The following is a 23,500-nucleotide window of genomic DNA, read 5'->3' as shown; positions in this document are numbered from 1 at the left end:
AAAGAGTTCGTGGTGTGTGCAAAGCCACTCAGCTAATAGAAAGGTTAACTTGTATTTTTGAATTATTGATGGTTGCTTGTTACTAATTTTTTTTTCTTCAGAAAGGAGGAAATTATTAATGAAGAGATCATTGCCAATGTGTCTGACATCTATTAATGGTTTCATCTTGCAACCAGATTAAAAGAGACAGCTGGCCCATGAATTTATGTGTGGAGACAGCTCCAAATGTGCTGACAACTCTGTGGGAGGGTGGGCCGTCAGGCAGCAGGGCCTGGGCATTGGCACGGGCTGGTGAGAAGGGTCCTCTCCTGGCTGCCCTGACTTCATCGAGGGGATGTCAATAGCGTTGCTGCACAAGGACTGTCATTCTTGTGACATTGTCTCAATTGCTCTGTTTCCACGGGAGCTCTCGTTATCTCTACTGTGCCCATCACTCATGGGCACATCCATCCTGGGTGTCTTAGGCTGGTGGTTTTCAACCTGAGCATGCATCAGATTCACCTGGGAGGCTGGTTAAAACACAGGTTCCTGGGCCCCACCTCCAACATTTCTGACTCGGTAGGTCCAGAGGAGGGCCTGAGGCTTTGCATTTCCGACAGATTTCCCGGTGATCCTGGTACTGGTCCGAAGACCACACTTTGAGAACCAGTTCTAGAGCGATGATTATCAGATTGTGCTGTGAGACTGCCTCCGGAATAGGGGCTGGCAAACTTTTTCTGTCAAGGGCCAGGACAATAATTATTTTCACATGTGGGCCACATGATCTCTGTCACAATGACTAAACTCTGCCTATATAGTCCAGAGAATAGTCACGGGCAACATGTGACCAAATATGCAGGATCGTGTTCCAATAAAACTTTACTTATAAAAACACAATCGGGGCCAGAATCTTTGGCCCAGTTGTAATAGTTTGCTGACCCCTGCTCCAGAGCAGCAGGATCCAATAGAACTTTTGCAAAAAGTAGCCATAGGCAGTACACAAATGAGTGAGCATGGCTGTGCCCCAATAAAATTTTATTGATAAAAACAGGCAGTGGGTCAGATTTGGCTCATGAGCTGTAGTGTGAGCAGCACAGTCTAACAATTTTCTGTAATGATAGAAATATTTATATCTGCATTGTCCAGTTACTAGCCACAGGTGGCTACTGAACACTTAAAATGTGGCTCGTGCTACTGAAGACTAAATTTCTAAATTTTATTAAGATTTTATTTTTTAAAGTAGTCTCTACATCCAATGTGGGGTGCAAACCCACGACCCCAAGATCAAGGGTCACATGCTCCACTGACTGAGCCAGTGAGGGGCCCTGAATTTCTAAATTTTAAATTTAAATGGGAGTGGGTGCCCTGTGCCACAGCAAGAAGGTAGAGGGCTCGAATGGGGCAGCCGCTCCTCCCCTGCCTCTCTAGACAGGGTCTTTGCCCTTTCTGAGCCTCAGTTTCTTGGTATGTAAGATGGGGATAAGACAGCAGTTATATTACTAGGCTTTCCCCACAGGTAAGTGAGACACCATGGCCCCAGTTGTCATATTTCTGTCCCACAGTCTGTCCAATCCAATCCTTGGAATCCCAACAAGGAAGGGGTGAGGGAAAGGCTGTGCTGGAACAGAAAGCAGGCTCTGGCCAGGTTCACAAAGTGAATTCCTTGAGCGTTGCTTGCGTTGTCCCCGTCCCCTGCTTTTACAGCCCAGACCCCCAGCCAGGGCCCAAGTGGCTCCAGGTCTCCTCCTTGAGATCCGGGCTCCCAGGAGAGCAGAGAGTCCCAGCCTGGGAGCTGCAAGGGACAAGCTCGGACTCTGATCTACGGTTTTAGGCTTTCATTTTCAACCAGGTCTTTGTTCAGCCCAGGAAGAAAAAGGAAAAAGCTACACGGTTCTGTCTCCCGAGAACGGGAAAGGGGGAAGGCAGTGCGCGAGAGCGGGATGCCTCCTGCCCGGTCTGCGCCCCCTCCCGCGTGGGGGCGGGGACAGGGAGGGCTGTGGGTGCATAAGAGGGGTGCCTGGGCGGCTGCGGGGGTGGGATGCTCCCAGGAGAGCCTGCGAGTGTGCGCGCGGGGAGGGGGTGTCGACCCTTACAGGAAATCCTCCTCCCAGGGCGTGCCCGAGCCCCCCCCCCCGCCCGCGGAGGCCTGCCCCGGCGTAGGGCAGGCGACCCCTCCCCCACTCACCTGTTCCCCGGCCCCTCCCCCAACCCCAAGTGGAGCCGGCTGCTCCCTCCCTTCTGCTCGCCCACCTGCCCCCCACTCACCTGTTCTCCCACTCCGAGTTCACGCGGCTGCTCCCTCTCCCCCGCCTCCCCCCACCGCCTCCAGTACCTGCGCCCCAGCCGGGCAGACGGTGCCTGGCGGCGCGGGGCGGGGCGGGGCGGGGAGGCCGGGACCCCGGGGCGCGGGGGGGCCGCGGGGGGGGCGGGGGGGGCGGCGTGGGGCGCGCGGCCGAGCCAGCCTCCGGGGGCCGGGCGGGCGGGCGCGGGTGCGCGGGTGCGCGGGGTGCGCGGGGCGCGGGCGTGCGCGCGAGGGTGTGTGCGCGGCCCGGGCGGAGCGCCGGGCGGGCGGCGGCGGCGGCGGCGGCGGCGGCGGCGGCGTTAGGACTCGGGGGACGCCGCCCCCCGCCCCCGCCCCCCGCGTCCCGCCCCCGCCCAGCCGCCCGCCTCAGTTCGCGCCGCGCCTCGGCTCCGAGCGCAGCGGCGCCGGCTCCGGGAGCGCCGCGAGCCCTGCGAGCGGCCGCGCCGGCGATGCGGGGCCGCCCCGCGCCCGCCCCAGTCCCGGCCCCGGCCCCGGCCCCGGCCCCGGCCCCGGCCCCCGCGGGAAGGGGCTGAGCCGCCCGCCGCCGCCGCCCGGATGGCGAGCCTCGCCGCGCTCGCCCTCTGCCTGCTCCTGCGGCTGCAGCTGCCGCCGCTGCCCGGCGCCCGGGCTCAGAGCGCCGCAGGTGAGTGCGCCCCCCGCGCCCCCCCCGCGCCCCCGCCGCGCCCCCCGCGCCCCCCGCCGCGCCCCCGCGCCCCCCGGGCCCCCGCGCCCCCCGCGCCCCCGGGGAGAAAGTTGTGCGGGCTCGCGGGGGGCGCGCCCCAGGCCCGGAGCCGAGCCCCCGCGCCCCGCGCCCCGCGCCCCCGCGCCCCGCCAAGTTCCCCGCCCGACTTTCCCGCGCCGGCCCCGGGCTGGAGTAACTTTCGCGGCTGTTGCGAGCGGCCGGCTGCACCCGCCGCCTCCCACTTGTCGGAATCCGTCCCCGAGCGTTCGCGGCCGCGAGGCGATCCCGCGGCTCCCGCGGCTCCCGGGGGGTCTGGCCGCCCGCAGGCCGGGGCAGCCGGGGCGGCGCCTTCGCCTCTCCCCGGGGGGACACGGCAAAACCCCACACTTCGCCCCAGACACGCCGCGCCCCTCGGCCAGCCCCGAGGCAAGCCGCTGGAGGCACCGTCGGGGTGTTGGCGTTGACGACTGACACAGCGCTGCCTCCGTCCTGCCCGTGGTGCTTAGCCGGAGTAGATGGACGCCCTCGTTGAGGCCCTTCGGGCGCAGTGGCTTCCACCTGCGAGCCCTGCTTGCTTCCGGAAAGTTTGGGGTGCGGGGGACTCCTCTTTGGGTTTGACGACAGGAACGAGGGGAGCAGAGTTGGGGGGGCTAGTGTGCTCCTGATGGCGAGTGGGCTCGCCCAGGAGGCCACCACCCTCCTGGCTCAGCACCTCTCCCCCCCGCCCCGCGGGCAGCTTCCAGCCCCGAGCCCCCAAAGAGCAGGGCGGCAGGTGGAGGGAGAGAAGGGGCGCGCAGGTATGCTTCAAGTTCAGAATCACCTTGAAGTTTCTTAGCGCCGGCGGGCCTCGGTGTGACCGCGCTGGGGGAAGGTCGCTGGGCTCACGGGGACAGGCGGAGATGAACCAGGGACGTTTAGGAAAAGAGGAGTGTCCGATTGCTAAGGAACAGCGGTGCCCGTATATTAACAGGAAGAAGCAAAGAAGAGGCGGGGGGGGGGGGGGGGGGGGGATGGTGGTAAAAAAAGGGAAACGCAAACCCCCACAAGCTGCGGGAGAGTGTAACCTCTCCACACAGGCTGCTTTGGAGGTCAGGAACCGCCGGAGCGACATCCCAGTGGAGACGCAGTGGACTCTCTCTCTCTCTTGCGCCATTCCGGGACGGGAACCCGATATGGGACTTGGAGAAGGGGGACAGCCTGCTTCTGTGGCTGGGAAGTTAGGTGACGAGGACACCTCTTTGGAGGTGTGTGAAACTGGAAAGGTGGGGTTAGCAGGTGAGAGAGGACGGGCTGGCTCAACACCGTGCCGGAGACGGCGTGCGGTTCTTGTTCGCATTTAGGGTCCGTATCAGGTGTGCCAGAGAGGATGCTGGCTGGGGCCAGCCCTGGGCACAAAATTTTTTACTTTCCTCCAAGGCCTGGCCGGCCTGCCACACCCTAACAGTACTCACGTCCCCGCGGAGGAACCAAACCAAACCAAACCCCCCCCCCCCCCACCCCGACCTCCCCGGTGTCAAAAATACTCGGGCGCGGCTCTTGGGCAGCGCGTTTAGGGGAAAGCCCCGCCGGGCTGGGGAAGCTGCCCGATGCAGACAGCGCGCCGCGTGCGCTGCCCCCGCCAGGTGGCGCTCGCCCACAACTGTTAAAATGCAAATCTAGTCCCTTTCATCTCAGGAATAGAACTTCTTTTCAAATTTTAAATGAGTAATGTGTTTATTCAGCAGCCTTTTGTTAAAACATTTAGAGAAGTGTGAGGAGCAAGCACCTTTTCTTTGTTTGCTCTTTGGAACACGCGGGAAAGAAAAGCCATCCAGGAGCACGGTTTGGGAGGAAATCTACTGTAGCGGAGGCTCCATCTGGATGTTTCTTTTGGTTCTACCTGAGTCGAGTGGCTTCTGCAAACCCACTACAGCATATACTTAGCAAGTGACTGCGTTTCTTCCAGGGGCTCTCCTTAAACGTGTGAGATTAGCTTGTGTGGGAGACCGCCTCATTCATTGGTAAAACGGGGGATTTTCTGCATATATCTATTTTCTCCTTTTTGGTTTAATGCTAACATTTTAGAACATTTAAATTAGATTTTTTTTTTTTTTTTGCAGGTTTCTTCACAAACATCCACATTTGTAGATGCAGGAATTCTGCAAATGTTGACTTTTTAAAACGAACTTATCATCTTACTTTATTTCTAAATGCCGAAATTGTTGGAATCCAAATCTAGTACAGATAGGAGAATATCTTGGTTCTTCTTTAAAGTATGATTTTCTCTAAAGTCTCTTATTTAAAACTTTTGGCAAGTCTGGATAAATGACATTTTAAAACTCAGGGGTGTGCTCTCTGTATTCTTTTAATCTGAAAATTCCCAGTCTTACAAGCGCTTTCAATTTGTAAGCTTGCATCTAGGACACAGGATGATATGTTTTGCTGTAACGTGTTGCTCACCGTGTCCGAAAGTCGGTGGCGAGAGCTTGTCATCAAAAGGCAGTTTCCTTCTTCCTACTCTGTGTTTCATGAGCCAGGATGATGTTTGTAAGAAATGATAGTAAAAAAGCATTTGAAATCAACATGGTGAGAGTGTGACAAAACGTCCCTGGGGATGGGGTAGGAGAGAAACAACCAAACCAACAGATAAAGAGATAACTAGTCCGTTTACCTAGCGGACTTCAGCATCTGTACATGGAGAGCAAAAATGGATCATAGAGGGGATCGACTTGAGAGAGCAGTTGTTAGCAATGCAGTCATTATACTCGATACTCGTTGCCAGTTCTGTCTGGGGGACTGCTAGCAGTACAGTCAGATTTTATTTTCTCTCCTGGATTGCTTGATTTCTTTCCTAATAAAAGAATAATTAATGTGCAGACCTGGCTTGGATTCCTTCTCAGCAACACTCACAAACACATTCACGATGAAAGCAGACCATTTTCTTGGGTAAAAACCCACTGCCTTTCTCCTGTGTTGAGTTTCTTCGTGCTGGTCCCTCACACGACACTCGCAGCCTCCTGGCTGCCAGCTGTGACGGCATCCGGCATCCGTGGTAGTGTGTAACTGTCACCTTTCAGAGCCATGATCACAGGACAAGTACAGCATCGTTCCTTTAAGCACGGGATACTCCCATGACTCTCTGACAGCATGTTGCTGTGGAAACAAGAGCAATGGCATGTAGGCGGTGGGTCCTTCATAAATATTTATTGGCGATGATGAAGAGATAGTAGAGTCTGTGGCAACTATGATGGGGGCCTGGGGAGTTTAACTCCAGAGGCAGCCTGACTTAAGGAACCCAATAAAGAGCTTCGGAGTCTGATGCCCTCGGTTTGAATCCCACTCTGCCTCTTTCCAGCTGTGCCAGCTTGGGAAAGTCATTTACCTTCTCCAGCCCGCAGGTTCTCATCTGTAAAGTGAGGATGATTGTAGCTGCCTCATTGGATTTTGTGAAGAAAGATGTATGCAGAGTGAGTCGTTGGCAGGTGCACGATAGTGCTTTATCCTAAAGGGGATCCTGGTCTGCTATTTGCCTTGGCATTGACGTGTGGACACAGGTCAAATGGGCATTGATGTTAAGCTCAGTTATGAGTGGAAAATTAGATGGCTGGGTTTTTGTGATGATTTTTGGTTTTTCTTGGGGTTGAGGGTGGGGGGTGCAGTTGATTCTCTGCAACTGCTATTATTTTATTTATTTTCAGAGAGGAGAAGGGCAGTGGGAGAGGGAGAGAGAATCTTAAGCAGGTTCCACACCCAGTGCGGGGCTGGACTCAGGTCTCCATCTCACGACCCTGAGATCATGACCTGAGCTGAAATCAAAAGTCAGACTCTTGACCGACTGAGCTACTCAGCCACCCTTGCAACTGCTTTTAGAAAGAGATTTAGTACGAAATAGCTGACACTGATACATTTGGCCATTCAAGAGTTCAGATAGGGAGTGTTTAGTTTTAAGCACACTTTACCTTCTAAATAAGAACTGATAAAAACCCAGATGGTTGCACATTGTAACAGGAAAGTATTTGGGAAGACCTCTCCCCTCCTACCCCCTCCCTTACACACTCTTCCTTGCCTCTGGGCTCTGTCCCCTGCTCCATTTCCATCTCTTTCTAAACCAGAAATCCAGCGCTTGGTCTCCTGGGGCAGTGGGAGGGTGGAAGATGTTCCGTGTGCTTGATAAACAAGCAAAGAATAAGTAAACATGTAGAGAGGGCCATGGCATTCCAATAAATAAAAAAAGCTATGAGGTTATTGAAAACAAACCATGTCCGACAAGTGTAATAGCATTTGCAAGCACATTACAGGATTGGGGCTAGAAGGCAACACCATGTAGATATTAGAAAACAAAGTATCTCATGAAATCTTATAAAATGGATTCAAATTGTTTGGGAAAGGAAGAAAATCATAGCTTTAAAAAGATAGATTCATAACAATCAGATGCAGTGGTGATTGATGGTGTTGTGTCTGGTTGGGCCAGGGTGGCAAGTTGGGGTCATGGGATTTAGCATTTGATGGAGTCTTGCTGGACGCTCTTATTTGCCTGAGTGATGGGGAAATGAAGTTATTAATGCCATTTATTTATTATTGGGAAGAGTTGTAGGCTCTAAAGATGATACATAGGGACCCAAGGAGTATCCTAGGCATATATCCTGAGGGACCTTATGGAGTCCCTTCTAGGAGTCAACTGTGAAAAAGGGAATTTTGGGAAATTGGGAAAATGTGTCAAAAGGGCAGTATGATGAAAAAAATCCCAAAATGTCAGTGTTATTTCCCTTGGCCCACCCCGGTTATCTACACAGGCAAGAGCTCCTTAGAAGCCTTACTCACCACCAGACTGGTGGGTAACTAATAAACTGAAGTAACTAATAAATTGAAATCCACAGTGTTACAGACTTAATTTTTTTTCACACTGGAGTCAGGCTGCTGAAGAATGACACACACACACACACACACACACACAGAGCCACTGGTGCATGAGGGGAACAGCTCTGAAGTCTTTTCAATTTCTTGAATATTCAGCTTACATTTTTTATTTGATGCTGGAGGGAATAAAAAATGGTGATGTCAGTTTGGCAGTTTCCTTAGAAAGTTAAACGTACACGTACTATAGGACCCAGCAAGTCCACTTCTAGGAATGTATCCCACAAAATGGAAACGTGCATCTACACAAAGATACATATGTGAACGTTCATAGCAGTGTAACTCAGAGAAGACCCCAAAACTGGGAATAAGTGAGATATCCATCACCTGAGAATCCATCTAATGGAATGCTACTAGCAATAAAGTGGAATGAACTATTGATATATGTTACAACATTGATGAACCTCAAAAAACATACTAGGCAAAAGAAGCCCAATGCAAAAGACTAGGTATTACATGAAATATTCAGAAAAGACAAATCTATAGACACAGAAAGAAGATCAATGGCTGCCTGGGGCTGGTGGTGCAAACAAGGATTTATAGCAAGCGGGCACAGGAGAATATGTTGGAATGATGGAAAGATTTAAAAACTGGAAGAAGGTGATGGTTGTACAACTCTACAAATCCTGGCTCCCTGGATATGAACTTGATAAATTGTTACTTTGCTATTCTGAACCTTTATTTCTGCATCTGTAAAGTGGGCACACCAATTCTTCTCTCACTGCTGCAAGGGCCAACAGTAACTTCTGTACATTGTCAAGCTAGGTGCCCAGCACAAAACACGCATTACTATTACTTACCCCTTGCCAGTCTCTTAAATAGTTTTTCTGCATGACTTATTTGCAAGGCATTATTTTTGTTTTTTTTTTCTTCTCTTTTAGACTCTTTAGATTGAATTAAATCAACAAGCTAACACGTCTTTCCTTTCATCAGTTTGGCAAAAACGAAAAAGTTTAAGACTATCAAGTTTTGACAAGGATCTGAGCAATTAGATGGCTTTGTTTGTTGTTGAGTAGTGAATATGGAAACAGCTTTTTAATAATATTAGCTTTTTAATAATAATATTTTTAATAATTTTTTAATAATATTAGCATAATATTATTAAAATTGAAGATGTGAATAGCTTGTACGTGGAGTATTTTGGTAGGGTATGGATTGGTGGCAGCGGGGCGGGGCGGGGAGAGAATAGACCATTCATTCATTTTTCTTTCTCTTAAGCCAAGGATGTAGAAATTTAACAGAAGAGTAGACACTTCTCTGTATCAGGAGCAGATGCAATGTGTTTTTGCTCCTTTAGTTTTCTAACGGGGTGAACAGCTGCAAGAGTGAGAAAACAACTTCGTACCTGTGTTTTTTCTGCCTGTATTGGGGGCTGCCATCCGCACCCAGGAGAACTGCACACTGGTAGGCCATATGCTGCTCTTCAAAAGATGTTTACTAACTTCAAACTTTTCTGAAACCCCTGTTCCAGAGGATGAAGCTACGCTATCCCCCACATTCCCACCTCCAGCTTCCTAGAACTCTCGGGAGCACGTTTCCTCTCAGATCACCTGAATTTTGCTTTATTCCTTTTTTTTTTTTTTTTTTTTTTTTTTAATCCCAGTGATTCTGAAACTAATCATGAGATCACAAAGCCAGTTTTCTTGTCCTCCCCAAATCTCATGGTGGGGCGTTATGTATTCATTCTTTCAGAGTCATGCGTTTGTCTCTTCGGAACTAAGCATGAATTAATTGATTCATGTCAGTGAGAACCTTTTAAAGAGTGCTTAATATTTGATCATCAGAAATGAGTGGCATTGGATGGTCTGGACTTGCTCTAATTGTAATTATGACTTTTGATTTTGATGCTCTTATGATCATGGGTTAGTGTCAAAGGAGCCTCTTCAAACCAGATCCTTCTTGAGTACTTTCAGATGTCTTTGAGAATGTCCTTATTTTTTTGTGGCAAGGATCCTCAGGCTCACCTCTAGGTTTTTCTGTCCCAAACATGCAGTCAGTTATTTTTTTATTTTAAAGATCTGTGGTTCCTTTTTGTGGAGACATCAGAATCTGAGTTCTATTGGGATGCTGGAAGAGAACAGAGTAAAACAGGGATGGGTGGTAATGTTAGGATAGACAGAGAAAGATACTTTGAACAGCATGAGTTTATGACTGCTTATCTCTTTGATTTTTTAAGGGTGATTTCAGCATGAGAACTTACTGATCTGATTAAAAATAATTTTGTCACTGTTATGGTGTGTACTTAGAGTATAGCCTAAAAGTTGATGCCACTGCTTCTCTTTTTCTTAGGCATCTTGGAATTGGCCTCTAAGTGCTGCATCCACATGAATTCACCTGTTAGTGTTTCTTGGGTACCAACTCTGTGAAAAGAAAAAGAAATCGCAATATCACTCTTAGGGAACTATGTTAGTTATCTATTGCTCTGTAACAAGTCATATACCCGAACTTAGTGGCTTTCTTCCCTCACCGTTTTTTTGAGTCAGGAACCTGGGTGTGGCACACAGCTGGGTTCTCTGGCTTGGGTCTCTCAACAGGCTGCAAACAGGGTGTTGGCTGGGGCTGCCATCAACTCAGCTGGAATGGAAAAGGCTCTGCTTGCAGCCTCACTCACATGTTTTTGAGAGGATTCAGCTCCTCACAGGCTGTTGGAGTGAGTGAGTGACTCAATTCCTAGGAAACTGTTGGTTAGCGGCTGCCCTGGCTTCCTTGCCATATGAGTCCCACTATCAAAACATGGTAGCTGGCTCCATCAGAGCAAGCAATCGAGAGGGCAGGAGAGAGCTTGGGCAAGACAAAAGTCAGTCTTTTGTAACCTAATTTTGGAAGTGAAGTGACATCCATCACTTTTGCCAGCCTCTATGTGTCCAAAATAAGTCACTAGGTCTAGCTTCCTCACAAAGGGAGGGAGTCAGATACAGGCTGGAAGGAAGTGGGGATGGTCAGGACCTGTTTCAGGAGCTGCCTACCGCATGAGCCTCACAAAATAGTTGTAAGAGTAGGAAGCCTTGTATCTTGGAGAAAAATACAAATATAATTTTTAAAGCATGTGCAAATCTTTTAATTCTTTTTATTATTTTAGGAATCAGTGTTCGTTTAGGGTCAAGCTTTTGTTCTTTAAAGGCCTTCGGATAGGGAGATTTATTGTCTCTGAATTGACTTGGCCCAAATCTTAAAAAAAAAAAAAAAAGGTTAATTAGAAGCATCAGAAAGTAAAAATTAATGTGGAGACCCATCAGAAAACTTTTCAAACTTTAAAAGTTGAAGTACTGTCATGTTTCTACAAGACTATAAACCTCTCACACTAGTATCTAGGTTCCACAAGAACCATTTAATGGAAAACACCAATAGATTAGGGCTATAATTTAGCTGAAAGTTAATATTTTTGTCACCTTTAGATATCCCAATTTTAAAAATTCGTACCTATTTTAGACCTTTTTTGACCTATTTCCAGAGAGTTTTTGTTACTTAAAACAAACACTGAGAATTTACTAAGTTACAGTGATTTAAAGGTTTAATGTAAATATACAGATTATTATATAGATCAAAACAAGTCCACCTGTACTCGGAGCTTTGACTGCTGTTGTAATAGTACAGCATTACAGAAGAAATTCAGTCACAGTATTTTTTCAAGGTAGCCATGGTTTGGAACCATGGGATCTTCCAGTGAAGGATGGTTTTTGTCAAAAATCAAAGTGGGCTGACTAGACGTTGGACTTCCTGCTCCGGGAATTTCTCTGATTTCACAGATTACCTGTTGGCGTGGCAGGTGGGAGTGGTGGTGCCAAGGCCTCCATTGTGTTTGCCGAGGCAGCATCTGTAGTTAGGCAGGAGGGTCACTGGTTTCCTTGGACTCATTTCCACGAGGTGACCTTGGGGGCGGAGGAAGCTAAGACGCTTTGAGCTGCCCTTTGTCCCCTTGGGGAATATATTTGTCTCTCCAGCACTTTCAGGGGCTTGGATTTTTGAGTACATTCTCATGTGTTATCTGTCATCTTCAGTTCTGCTGACTCAGGCTGTGCAGAGTTGGGTGCTAGGCAGTCCCCTGGTATGAGGGAGGTGGGGGCTTAATTTCCCTGGGTGGGGGTCTAGGTCAGGGCTCCTGATTGTGTTTCTGTGGAACCTGCATAGCTGCACCTACGGGCAGGGTCACAGACCTTGGGCTGTTCCACTGTGCCAGTGCTGATTTCACAGTCATTTCCATGTCCACCCTTCTCTCCTGTTTCCAAATCTGGACCACCTGCTGTTTTCACTGCTGTTTTTCTGTTCAGTTATTCTTTTCTGTGCTGACTGTTATCCACATACCATCTCTTAACCTGTTGCATTGTATATGTGTGTGTGTGTATGTATATCTTTTAAAAATATTTTATTTATTTGAGAGGGAGAGGGAGCATGAGTGGGGGGTAGAGGGAGGGAGAGAAGGAGATTCTCTACTGAGCAGGGAGCCTGACTTGGGGCTTGATCCCAGAACCCTGTGATTGTGACCTGAGCTGAAGGCAGATGCTTAACTGACTGAGCAACCCAGGCACCCCCATTTTTTATCATTTGCTATCAGGAACGTCTGTGTTGGGGTGGAGGGAATGGTTTTTGGCTTAGAAAGTTAAGAAACCAAGATTTAAGCCAAGGTTCTAACTTGTCTCAAACCAGGGATGGGGTAGGGCAGGGTGGGAGGACTGATCAGTTGTATTCAGAAGCTGGGAGCACTGCCAGCCTCTTTCCTTTATCCCATCTGGTTTAGGATGGTTATCTTCCTCTAAACAGCATTGTCTGGAACAAAGCAGAGGCCAGCTCTCCAATACTTGGGTTGTATTGTCTTGAGGCCATTTAAATTAGTTTTATGGAGGGACTGTGCAGCCTCTTGAAAAAGAGGAAACTTAGCAGTTTTCAGATTCTGTGATGCTCAGCTCAAACATATAAGCCCCTTAGCCGCACCCAGGCACCGTGCTATCATTGCTTTAAACACAAGTCCAAAAAAACTTTTTTGGGGGTATGCCTATCAATGCAAATTTCCTATATAAATTAAGCCTTTTAAATTTTCTGCACAGAGGGTGTGTGTTCCAAGTAGAACATTAGTTCTGGGACTGGAGCCTCTGAATGTCACTTTTGGTGGAGTATAGTTAACCTGAACAAATTCTAGAGTTCCAAGATATGACTCTTATACACATATTTTATTTTATTTTTTAAAATATTTTATTCATGAGAGACACACAGAGGCAGAGACATAGAGGGAGAAGCAGGTTCCCTGCGGGGAGCCTGATGCAGGACTTGATCCTAGGACCCTGAGATCATGCCCTGAGCTGAAGGCAGACACTCAAAACACTAAGCCACCCAGGCGCCCCGTACACATATTTTAAAACAGAGTTTTAGTGAACTTAGGACTACTCCCCTCATTGGTCACTTTTTTAAGTGAGGGTTGATGAAGTCAGCTTTCTTATCTTTATCTCTTCCCACACGTAACACATTTAGCATACATTTGAATTCACTTGTGTGCAAAAGCATATTGTCATTGTTTTTACCTGAGAATTGGCTTAGCAAGTACTGAAGCATTTTTCCGTTCCATTCCCATTTCCTCTTACCTCCAAAACCTCAGCAGCTCTCATTTGTCTCTGGAAAGCTGCTGCCTGCTTTTTCCACCTGGAGTTCCTTGGGTCCTTGGTGCCTGCCCTATGCCATGTTACCTAATTGGGGGACTGTTCTTTGCGATCCGTAGGCTTTGGCTCAAACTTCAGATGTTTCCATCTTTTGGGGTTTTAACTCCCTTTGGAGATCCTTAGTCCTAGCCACTGTTTTGGGTCACATAGAAGATTCCAGGAGTTATGCTGTGAGCCCTCTTTTATTTATGTCAGGTCCAAATGGTTGGAGGCAGAAGAACAGTTGGGGAATGAATCCTTTTTGACTGAACTTTGTCACAAAAATTCTTATGTTTCAGCCATGTTTTTACTTATTGTCTTCTACTTTGACATTTCTGATCTCTGACAAAATTTGACCAAGATGGTGAGCTCTTCATTGCCTGTCCCTCTTCTGACACCGATGGCATAATTTCAGATGGATTATGGATTATCCAGCAGAGACTTGATATGTGCTCCTAAACTTCGATAAGTTCCCGATTTATCTAGCTAGAGACATAGGTATCATGGAAATGAGTTGACTACACAGAGGGGAGGTGGGCCTAGTATATGTTGACTTTTTCTGGCTTCTCAGTTCCCCAGTGGGGTTCAAGGTTACCAGTGACATCTTCAACATTGGTAGAATCCTGCTTATACACAGAAACAGCCCTATTTTTTGCTGTGTCACTGCCCTTTTATATCAGCATCTTGAAAGATCTTATACTAAAAATATGAGTATTAAAAGAATATTTGCAACTCTTATTAGGCTTTTCTGGTTCATGAAGCAAGTTTAGCACCTGCAAGGCCACATCCTCCTCTGTTGGAAGAAAAAAGAACCAGTTTCTTAAATACAACAATCAAATATTATATTAATAATCAAACTGTGCATGTTTATTTTAGTATAAAATACAGAATGGAAGGCTACACTCTGTATAGAAGAGGTATGCGGAGAAATGGAGCTGAAGTGGTAGATGAAGGGCATTTTGACTTTATCTGTAATGTTCTATTTCCTTTGGTAAGAGGAACACACTTTAAGAAAATTTGTTAAAATCAGTTGGTAATTCTTGATAGAGAAGAGCATAGGTGTTAATTACACTTCTCTTTGTAATATTTCTGCATTTAGATTATTTCCTTCAAAAGTGATCCCCTTGGAATTTAAGATTTGTCAGTAAAGTGCAGATGATAAGGATTTTAAACATATGTGTTACTTCTTTCAATCATTCTTTCATAACAGATTTAGGTATTGTTTTCTATATGGAATGCTTTCTTTCCAAGTCTGTAATTAGGATTCCTGTGGGGAATTCTAAGACCCCTGCATCTGGTTAGAAAGAGAGAAGTTGAGAATTGTGTTGCAGAAACAGAGAAACATTTGAGCATGAGTGATTGGGCCCCAATGGAGGGGGCCTTATTAGGCATCTGTGCCTTTCCCCTTGCTACACCCCTTTTCTCTCCTGGTACCCCCTGGAGAAATAACACAGATTCTCCCCTGGGACAACCTTTATCCCTGGGTTTGTCTGGGGCCCCAGAAAGGCACATTTGAGATAAAGAAATCATGTTGCACAATCTTACCAGTGTTAGGAGGTGCTGTGAACCTGGGCACAGTTTTACTATTTGTGAAATGACCAGGCGGTGTCTGTGTTTTTTAAGTTCCATTGTCTGAGTTTAGGATTTTCATTTTTTCCCCTGATGATCAAATCATTTGAGATCTTTGATGGAGTTTACATATTATAAAAATTTACCCCTTCCTGATCAGTTTTATTATTTAACACCATTCTTTTTTTTTTTTTTTAAGATTTTATCCATTTATTCATGAGAGAGAGAGAGAGAGAGAGAGAGAGTCAGAATCAGAGTCAGATACACAGGCAGAGGGAGAAGCAGGCTCCATGCAGGGAGCCCGATGCGGGGCCCGATCCTGGGACTCCAGGATCACGCCCTGGGCCGAAGGCAGGCGCCAAACCACTGAGCCACCCAGGGATCCCCAACACCATTCATTTTGAACATGTTCAAAAGGAATATATATTTGGAGTCCCTAGGTCTAGAAGGTGAAACAAACAGAATAATTTGCCAGGATTATTCATTTCAAACGGCAGCTGCATTAGAACAGTCTGGATTAGAATAAGGCAGAAGGAATTTTCATTCCCCTGTGATGAAGATTTCTAAACCCTGAAGAGTGTACAGAGGAGAGGAGCATTTGGTCCATGTTGGAATGGAAAGCAGAAAATACAAGGAGATGACAAGTAATTTGGTGAGATGATGGATGATAGGGGAATAATAATAGGGAAACAGATTCTAAAGTTATGAAAATCATAGGTGCACTGGGGTATGTCTGCAGAGCAGAAGGATTCAGACTAAACGCCAGGGGAATCAATGCAGGAGAGGAAATGTCTACCAAGTAGCAAACACTAACACTATTGTATGCTTTAAATACTTAAAATGAGCCAGACATTTTTCAAAGGCTTTACTCATTGTCCATTATAGAATCTTCATAACAATCTAATGATATGGGTTCAGTTATCATCAAAAATGAAGAACAGAGTAGTTACATAGCAAGGCCAAGATCCTCCAGTTAACTAGTAGTAGAGTCAGGACTTGAACCCAAGTCATTTGAGGCTGGAATCTGTGTTTCTAGCCAAGACAATCTGTGGAATGTTAGATTTTTATGACAGTAAAAGTTATGGGAGAGAGGGGCTGTCTTCCTAAGAAAGAAGCTTCATCTCTTTCCCAAATAAGTCTTAATCATCCTGGTCTTGAAAGAAGGTAATTCATAGGGGAGGACCCTCACGTGTCCTCAAACAAAAGTTGAGCTCCTAGAAATGGCTGCCGCTGGTTTGACGTTGGGAACTTAGCAGCTGAAGGTGCCATACTCCCAGAAACTCAGATAGGATGAGGGCTTCATCTCAGACTATGGGCTTTGGACCTCTGGGTCTCCAGCAAACAAAGCATTTTAGAAAAACACTTTTTGACCGGACATGGTTTATTGGGATCATTTAACCCATAGGGTAGCCAACCTGTAGACCTAAGGGAGGTGATTATTATTCCAGTCTTATAAATAAGTAACTGAAGCTGAAGCCATCAGGTGGAACTGCCTTTGAATCTGTAGGATGTATCAGGTGTTAAATGTCACAGATTCTGCTGCAAAAATCTCTGATTCTAAAATATAGGGCCTGTGTAATTTCCCCAAAGCACCAAATACCTCTCCAATGACTTTTTCATTGTGTGCCCTACAATAAAGAATGTGCTCTAGTGATTACAGTTTTCAGGCTTGGTCCCTAAAATGACCTTTTGGTAGTTCTTGGTTATCTTTCTCATGAAATCAGGTCTGGTATAGCTGGACTCTCCTGCTTTGTCATGACAGAAACCATAGCAGTTAAAAGTGCAGGCTCTGATCTCAGACTGTGTGGATTAAAGTCAATGCTGTTTTTACTTACAAACTGTATGACCTTGAGCAAGTTATTTGAGCCCTCTGAGCCTCAATTTTATCATCTGTGAAATGAGGCTAATAACAGTGACTTGCCTGTAGCAAGGTTCTGAAAAATCAATGAAGTGATGTATGTAAAAAAGCTTAGTATGGGGCCAGGCTCATAGTGCTGTTGGTGCTGTTGCTGGAGCAGTATTGCTGGAGCTTGTTGGAATACAAGTGTACATAGCTTGGGTGACCAGTTTTCCTGGTTTGTCCAGGGTGGAGGTATTTCCCAGGGTATGGGACCCACAGTGCTAGAAGTAGGAGTGTAACAGGTATACCAGGATGAATTGCTTTACTCTAATGTCTACTGTAGGCTCTGCTCAGAGTGATCTCATTGCCTTTGCTATGCAGATTCCTGCAAATTGCATGTACAACTCACATTTATGTAGCAAAATAGATGATCTGATATTTGACCTGTGTTTTATAGATGTTGGTGTGGGAAGATGTAGAATAGTTTTGTCATTTCTGAAACTATCATCACTAGAGAAGCTATCTGGGGTCTGGTGGTATATTCCTCTGGATTCTGCCAGAAAACAGAATTCAAATTTAATGTGTCAAGAAACTTTAATGAAGGAACTATTTATGGGGCAGGATTGGGGTTAAAGGACCCCACAAGGGATGCTAAGACATCTTGAGGCTCAGAACAGCAGGAGGCCGTTAGTACCCTTTAATTTAGAAAGGGGTAAGGAGAAGGAATTGCATTAATGGAGTCCTTCTTTGTACTGCTCTGAATTCCAGGAGGCTGGATGACCTTGACTCCTTTGCCCTCTGGTTTCTGATTGAGTTTAACAGAAGAGGAACAGGGATCCCTGGGTGGCGCAACGGTTTAGCGCCTGCCTTTGGCCCAGGGCGCGATCCTGGAGACCCGGGATCGAATCCCACGTCGGGCTCCCGGTGCATGGAGCCTGCTTCTCCCTCTGCCTGTGTCTCTGCCTCTCTCTCTCTCTCTCTCTCTGTGACTATCATAAATAAAAACAAAACAAAACAAAAAAACAAAAAAACAAAAACAGAAGAGGAACACTGAGAAGAGGTTGTCAGAGTAGAGAGAGAAGAATTGGGGTATTTATATTTAACCTGCTTCCTCTCTACTTCACCACTTTCTCGTGTGATTGTATTCCTCCACAGTGATAGTTCTCCAAGTGTGGTCCCTGGACCAGCAGCATCACCATACCTGGGAACTTCTTGTAAATACAAAATCTTGAGACTCACCCTAGACCTACCAGATCATAAATTTTGGGGGTGGGGCTTAGCCATCTGTGGTCCAACAGGCCTGCTAGGTGATTCTGATACATGTGAGAATTTGAGAATTACTGGTGTTGAGATCAAAGATGCACCATGAATCTCTTGTGGGACCTTTGGCTTGTTAAATCCTCTCTCTGGTTGGAGGCTACTTTCCATACAAGCCAAATGGGAGGGAGCTTTGCTCTCTCTATTCTCTTAAAGGTATATTTCTTGTTTACTTAGGTGTTTATTTTCTGAATTTTTTTCTACTAGAATTTAAGCTCCATGAGGATAGGGATTTTATTTTGTTCACTGTTGGTTTCCTGTGCTCAGCATAATACCTGTACATAGTTGGTGCTCACTGAATGTTGGTGAGTGAATGGATATTAAGTGATTTCTAAGATCACTTCCAGCATTTTTACTCTTGATTTGAAGATTCTGTGTTCTCTATTATATAACAATGGCTGGTTTACCTTAAATCTGTCAATCTGAAATTGAACCAGTACCTCTATCTTTTGTAAAAATCATTTCATCAACAATAATTGATGAATTAAGGAAAGAATAACTTAAGCACCCTCTGTGTCAGGGACCATGGCACATGCATTTTGTCACACATAATCCCATTTCATTGTTTTAAAAGATTTATGTATGTATGTATGTATGTATGTATGTATTTAGAGAGCAGAGGGAGGGGCAGAGGGAGAGAAAGAATCTCAAGCAGACTGTGCACTGAGGACAGAGCCTGACACAGGGCTCAATGCAGATCTTGATCTCATAACCCTGCAACCACAACTTGAGCTGAAATCAAGAGTCAGATGCTCAACCAACTGAGCCACCCAGGCACCCCTCCTTTTACTCTTGGTGAAGTCTCTGAACTTGGATCACTACAAAGGAATGCTGTGCTAGTGAGGTCATGTAACATAGCCATAGTTGCACAGCTATTTGCTGCCCACTCCCGGGTTTTCACTGAGTTGTATTCACTTCTAGGCCAATATTGTTTCAATTTCAAAGCTAAATCTGCAAGATCCAGAAGAATCTATTGAATTGCAAAGATTGATTACATCAAAAAAGAATAGTTTGCGTTGAAAGATATTTTATCTTGGGTCACTCAACACGTTGGAAAGAGAATAGGCATGAAAGTCAGACCTGAATTGAAATCCTGGCTCTTGCCTCTTACTGGCTGTACGTCCTTGGGCAAATTATTGTACCTTTCTGAGCCCAGATTCCCCATATGTCGATGGAAAATAATTCTACCAGCTTGACAAGGGGGTTGTGATCATTTGACATGATGCATGTAAAATACCTGGTAGGCAATAATAGCAATGGTGGTTTCTGAGAATTTTTTGAGAGTTGGTAATTTATTTATTTATTTATTTATTTTTATTAAATATTATTTATTTATTTATTTATGATAGTCACAGAGAGAGAGAGAGAGAGAGAGAGAGAGGCAGAGATACAGGCAGAGGGAGAAGCAGGCTCCATGCACCGGGAGCCCGACGTGGGATTCGATCCCGGGTCTCAGGATCGCGCCCTGGGCCAAAGGCAGGCGCCAAACCGCTGCGCCACCCAGGGATCCCCGAGAGTTGGTAATTTATATACGAATCATGATAAGTCTCAATTTGATGGGTGGATTTTAGAGTTTATTGCTCTTCATTTGGAAAAACTGATAATGTGACTTGAATTCCCAATAATCCCTGGAGATATTTTCATTCCCATCTGGACTAGCTATAGGGTCAGACTGCCTGGGATTCCTGGTTGTCCTGTTATTAGCTGTATACCCTTGGGCAAATTAGTTAATTCTCTAAACCTTAAATTTCTTTATCAGAAAATGGGGATGATTTTGCCTATCTCATGAGATTGTTGGGAGCATCACGTGAAGTAACATATGTAAAGTGGTGAATCAATAGTGTGAACATTATTATTGTGGTTAAGTGGGAATTTCTTCTGCATATCAAATATGTCCACAGTTTCATTATTGTTGAATATTACACATGTAGGAAAACATCTATGCATGTATGTTGGCACCAAGCGAGGTATTATCTAGAAACTGAATGGTAACTATATACCAGACATTGTGTAAAAACTCGTTTCTTCTCCTGAATCCTATTGTTTAGATGGCACACCTTCTAGTGTGTTGTAACTATCCTAGAAAGAAGCCAAAGAGCCTCTGGGCCACCAAATGGATGTTAAATCCACACAAAACTTTTGTCCTTACTCCAAGGGAGAGCCCCCGGACTCTCCTCCCCATAGTTCTTATTTTACATATAGTTCTAACAAGTTTGTATTTGATTTCTGAGCCCAGAGGGTTGAGAAGGAAGGAGATTGGCTACTTCTGGGAGGCATGCTCTCAGTGGTGGTAAATAAAAGGGAGTGATGGATGGCCTGATTGCTGGAGAAGGGGAGGAGAACTATATAATAAGCAGCAATGATGTCTTAAGTAAACTCAGGAGCTGGAGCTGCTGAGCACATGGGCAGGGGATACTCCACTCCTCTGAAGGCCTCCAAAACCCCACCTCATTGCTGAAGGTGTAGTGGCAGCCATGACAATTAAGATGTCAGGAGAAAAAAAAAAAAACAGATGTGAATTCAGGATACAATAACTGATCTTTTTAAGGGATAACCTTCAGTTATAAGGAAGGCTAATTTTAAAAAAATCTTGGTGATTCTATTTTTATAATGCTTTATATAGTGTGTTCAAGCATGTCACTCCATTTCCATCCTTGTTCTTAATAAATGCTACCACTTCTTTGCACACAGGAGGCTGAATCTTAGATGTGTTGAAGGGCCAAACCAGGGCCACAGCAGTACAGAGGGCTGGGGCAAGACACTAAACCTGCTTTTCAGGTTTTGAAAATCTGGGATGCATACCATGGCCCCATTGTATCACATAAATGGGAAGTGAAATTTGTGGGACATTTTTAATGGCTTTGAAGACACACCTCTTGAGGTGTCTGCTCTAGTATTTAGCATGATGTCTTCCAGCTAATGAACCCTGGATTTACTTACTTGGAACAGTAAGTTGAATTAAAGAGAAAACCTTAGGCAACTAGAAAGCTCTGTTACAACAGCAAGTTTTCTTAGGAGCAGCTTGAATGAAGGTGTAGTGGAAGGGGAGGAGCGGGAAGGAGGAAATGTGTAAAGAGGAGTACAGGTAAAAGGAAGGGAGAGGGGAGAGGGCTTAGAATAGCATTCAGAGGACAGTTGTGGGTCAGGGCAATGATGTTTCCTTGGAGAAGTGTGCCTCTTTTCTCCTTTCTCTGGCTCCTTTGATTTTGCTTGACCTGACTCCTCTCAGGCAGCAAGTTTACAGCCTAAGGCTCTTTGTTAAAAATAACTTATTTGCCAAGAGAAATTCATCCTAGCATGGGAAAAATTGATGTGGAATAGAGATTTTGATAACAAATAATGAGGCAGTAGCCATCGAAGGATAGCCCACCTCTGGCTTCCCCGTGATGCCTGTTGTGTCCAGATGGTCTGGGGTGGCCCGTGGTTTACAGTCATCTAACTGCACTCCTGGTATGAGACAGGCCAGGCCAAGTGCTGTTATGCCTTCCTACTAGACCCAGAGATGGCCATGCCAGGGTTTGATTTTTCCTCTTTGTCACTTGCATCAAAGAGGAAGATTTGGCAAATGATGTCCTTTTGTTGGAGGAAAGGGATCGAGATTGGTTTAATATAGTGGTTCTTTGAAAGAAATCAATGTCTAATCTACTCTTTTAAATGTGTGAAAGCATAGCAAAATGCAGCTGGAGGTATGTGGAGAGCTGACAGCATGTGAATTCTGGATTAGGATGAAGTTCAAATTGAAGTGGACCCTGTTAGTTAACCGTTGCTACATGAAAAATGACCACAAAGTCAGCTGCTTACTAAAACACTTAAGCCACTGAAAAATGTTTATTATCTCACAGTTTTTCTGGTTCAGGAGTCTAGGCACAGCTGAGCTGTGTCCTTTGGCTTGGGGTTTCTCACGAGACTGCAGTCCACATGTCCCCCCTGGCTGTGGTCTCATCTGAAGGTATGACTGGGGAGGGATCTGTTTCTAAGCTCACATAGTTGTTGGGAGCATTCAGTTTCTTGGAGGCTGCCAGACTGAAGGCCTTAGTTACCTGTGGGCTGGTGGCCAGAGGCCACTGTCAGTTCCTTGCTTTCATGGGCCTCTCCAGCACAATGTCTTGGTTCATCTCCCCAGCAAGGGAGAGAGTTGGCTAGTAAGACAGAGGGCACAAGCTTATGTAGCCTTATCACAGAAATGGCATCCTGTCATCATTACCATATTCTTATTAGAAGCTAACCACTAGTCCAGCTCATACTCAAGAGGAGGGGTTAATTACATAAGGGCACGAATACTAGGAGGTGAGGTTCACTGACCACCACCTTTGATTCTACTTGCCACAGATCCATTATCTCAAAACCTCTTTTTTTGTGTATTCTTCAGAGCCTTGCCATAAAAGGCTTTGCTTCTGTGGGTGTGGGAGGGCTTGAAATTTAATTAAGAGACTGAAAGAAGTAGATGGAAAATTCCGATTAGATTTGATCTGGTTACTTATTTACCTTGATTGACTTATCCAGTGTCTTTTGGAGGGCTTGAAATACATGAATTCCTTTTACTCTCAATAACCCTGAGAAGTAAGCAGATGAGGAATCAGGATTGAGAAGCAAACTAGAGTCTTGTTCATGCTCATAAGGGTCAAGAGCTCTTGGATTTTTAAGAGGGCAGAGGGCATCAAGAGTGAAGGCTTTGTTGGAGTTGACCAACATGGGGGCACTTCCTCTCTGCAGGGGCAGAGTTAGCTGTGGCTGGGCTGCTTGGCTCAGCTGAATGTTAAGACATCAAGTGTAGTCTGTGACTCTATATGAAGTCAGGCGAGGCTCCGGAGAGGATGTTGGGAGTCAGGATTTGGGAAGGGCATTCAGAGAAAAACAGGAAATCCTGAAACGGCCAAGTCCCTTGACAGCCTTACCTTTCATATAAGTTAGAACTGAGGCAGGAGGAAGCTGCACTTTTTGTCATCATTTGTCATGCCTCCAATTTTGAATTTGGACTTTATGAAACCAGTTGAAACCGTTGTATTCTGATACCTGCCAACCATGAGGCCAGTTTTTCTCTCCTACCACCTTTGCACAGCTGTGATTGATTTTTTTATCCAGTTTTCTCTTACATTATAAAAGTGAATGGAAAATGGAAATGGGAAAATACTGGTACTTAACGGTAACACATTTGAGGCAAAGATGGAGCCTGTTAGATGTACAGATAGTGTCGACTATTTAGCTTCAATTCGTTACTGGTCAGATGGTTTCAGTTGTGAAAGGAAATGAAAGGAAGGAACATGCATAAACTGCTGGAAATGCATCCTCCA

The 23,500-nt window shown here is 45.9% G+C and overlaps 1 protein-coding gene across 2 annotated transcripts in view; it reads left to right on the top strand.

The window, feature by feature from the left end:
* Positions 1 to 2,824: 2,824 nt before the first annotated feature.
* PTPRT (protein tyrosine phosphatase receptor type T) overlaps positions 2,825 to 23,500 on the top strand; it is a 1,032,653-nt gene continuing 1,011,977 nt past the window's right edge. For both annotated transcript variants that reach the window (XM_038572341.1, XM_038572340.1), the window contains exon 1: positions 2,825 to 2,924. In XM_038572341.1, the coding sequence (XP_038428269.1) occupies positions 2,837 to 2,924 (88 nt within the window). In that variant the 5' untranslated portion in view covers positions 2,825 to 2,836. The remainder of the gene's footprint in view (positions 2,925 to 23,500) is intronic.

This window comes from Canis lupus, chromosome 24, assembly GCF_011100685.1.
Source record: "Canis lupus familiaris isolate Mischka breed German Shepherd chromosome 24, alternate assembly UU_Cfam_GSD_1.0, whole genome shotgun sequence".
NCBI classification, from domain to species: Eukaryota; Metazoa; Chordata; class Mammalia; order Carnivora; family Canidae; genus Canis; species Canis lupus.
The sequence above is the reverse complement of the archived record's forward strand: the minus strand, read 5'-3'. Positions and strand labels throughout refer to the sequence as shown.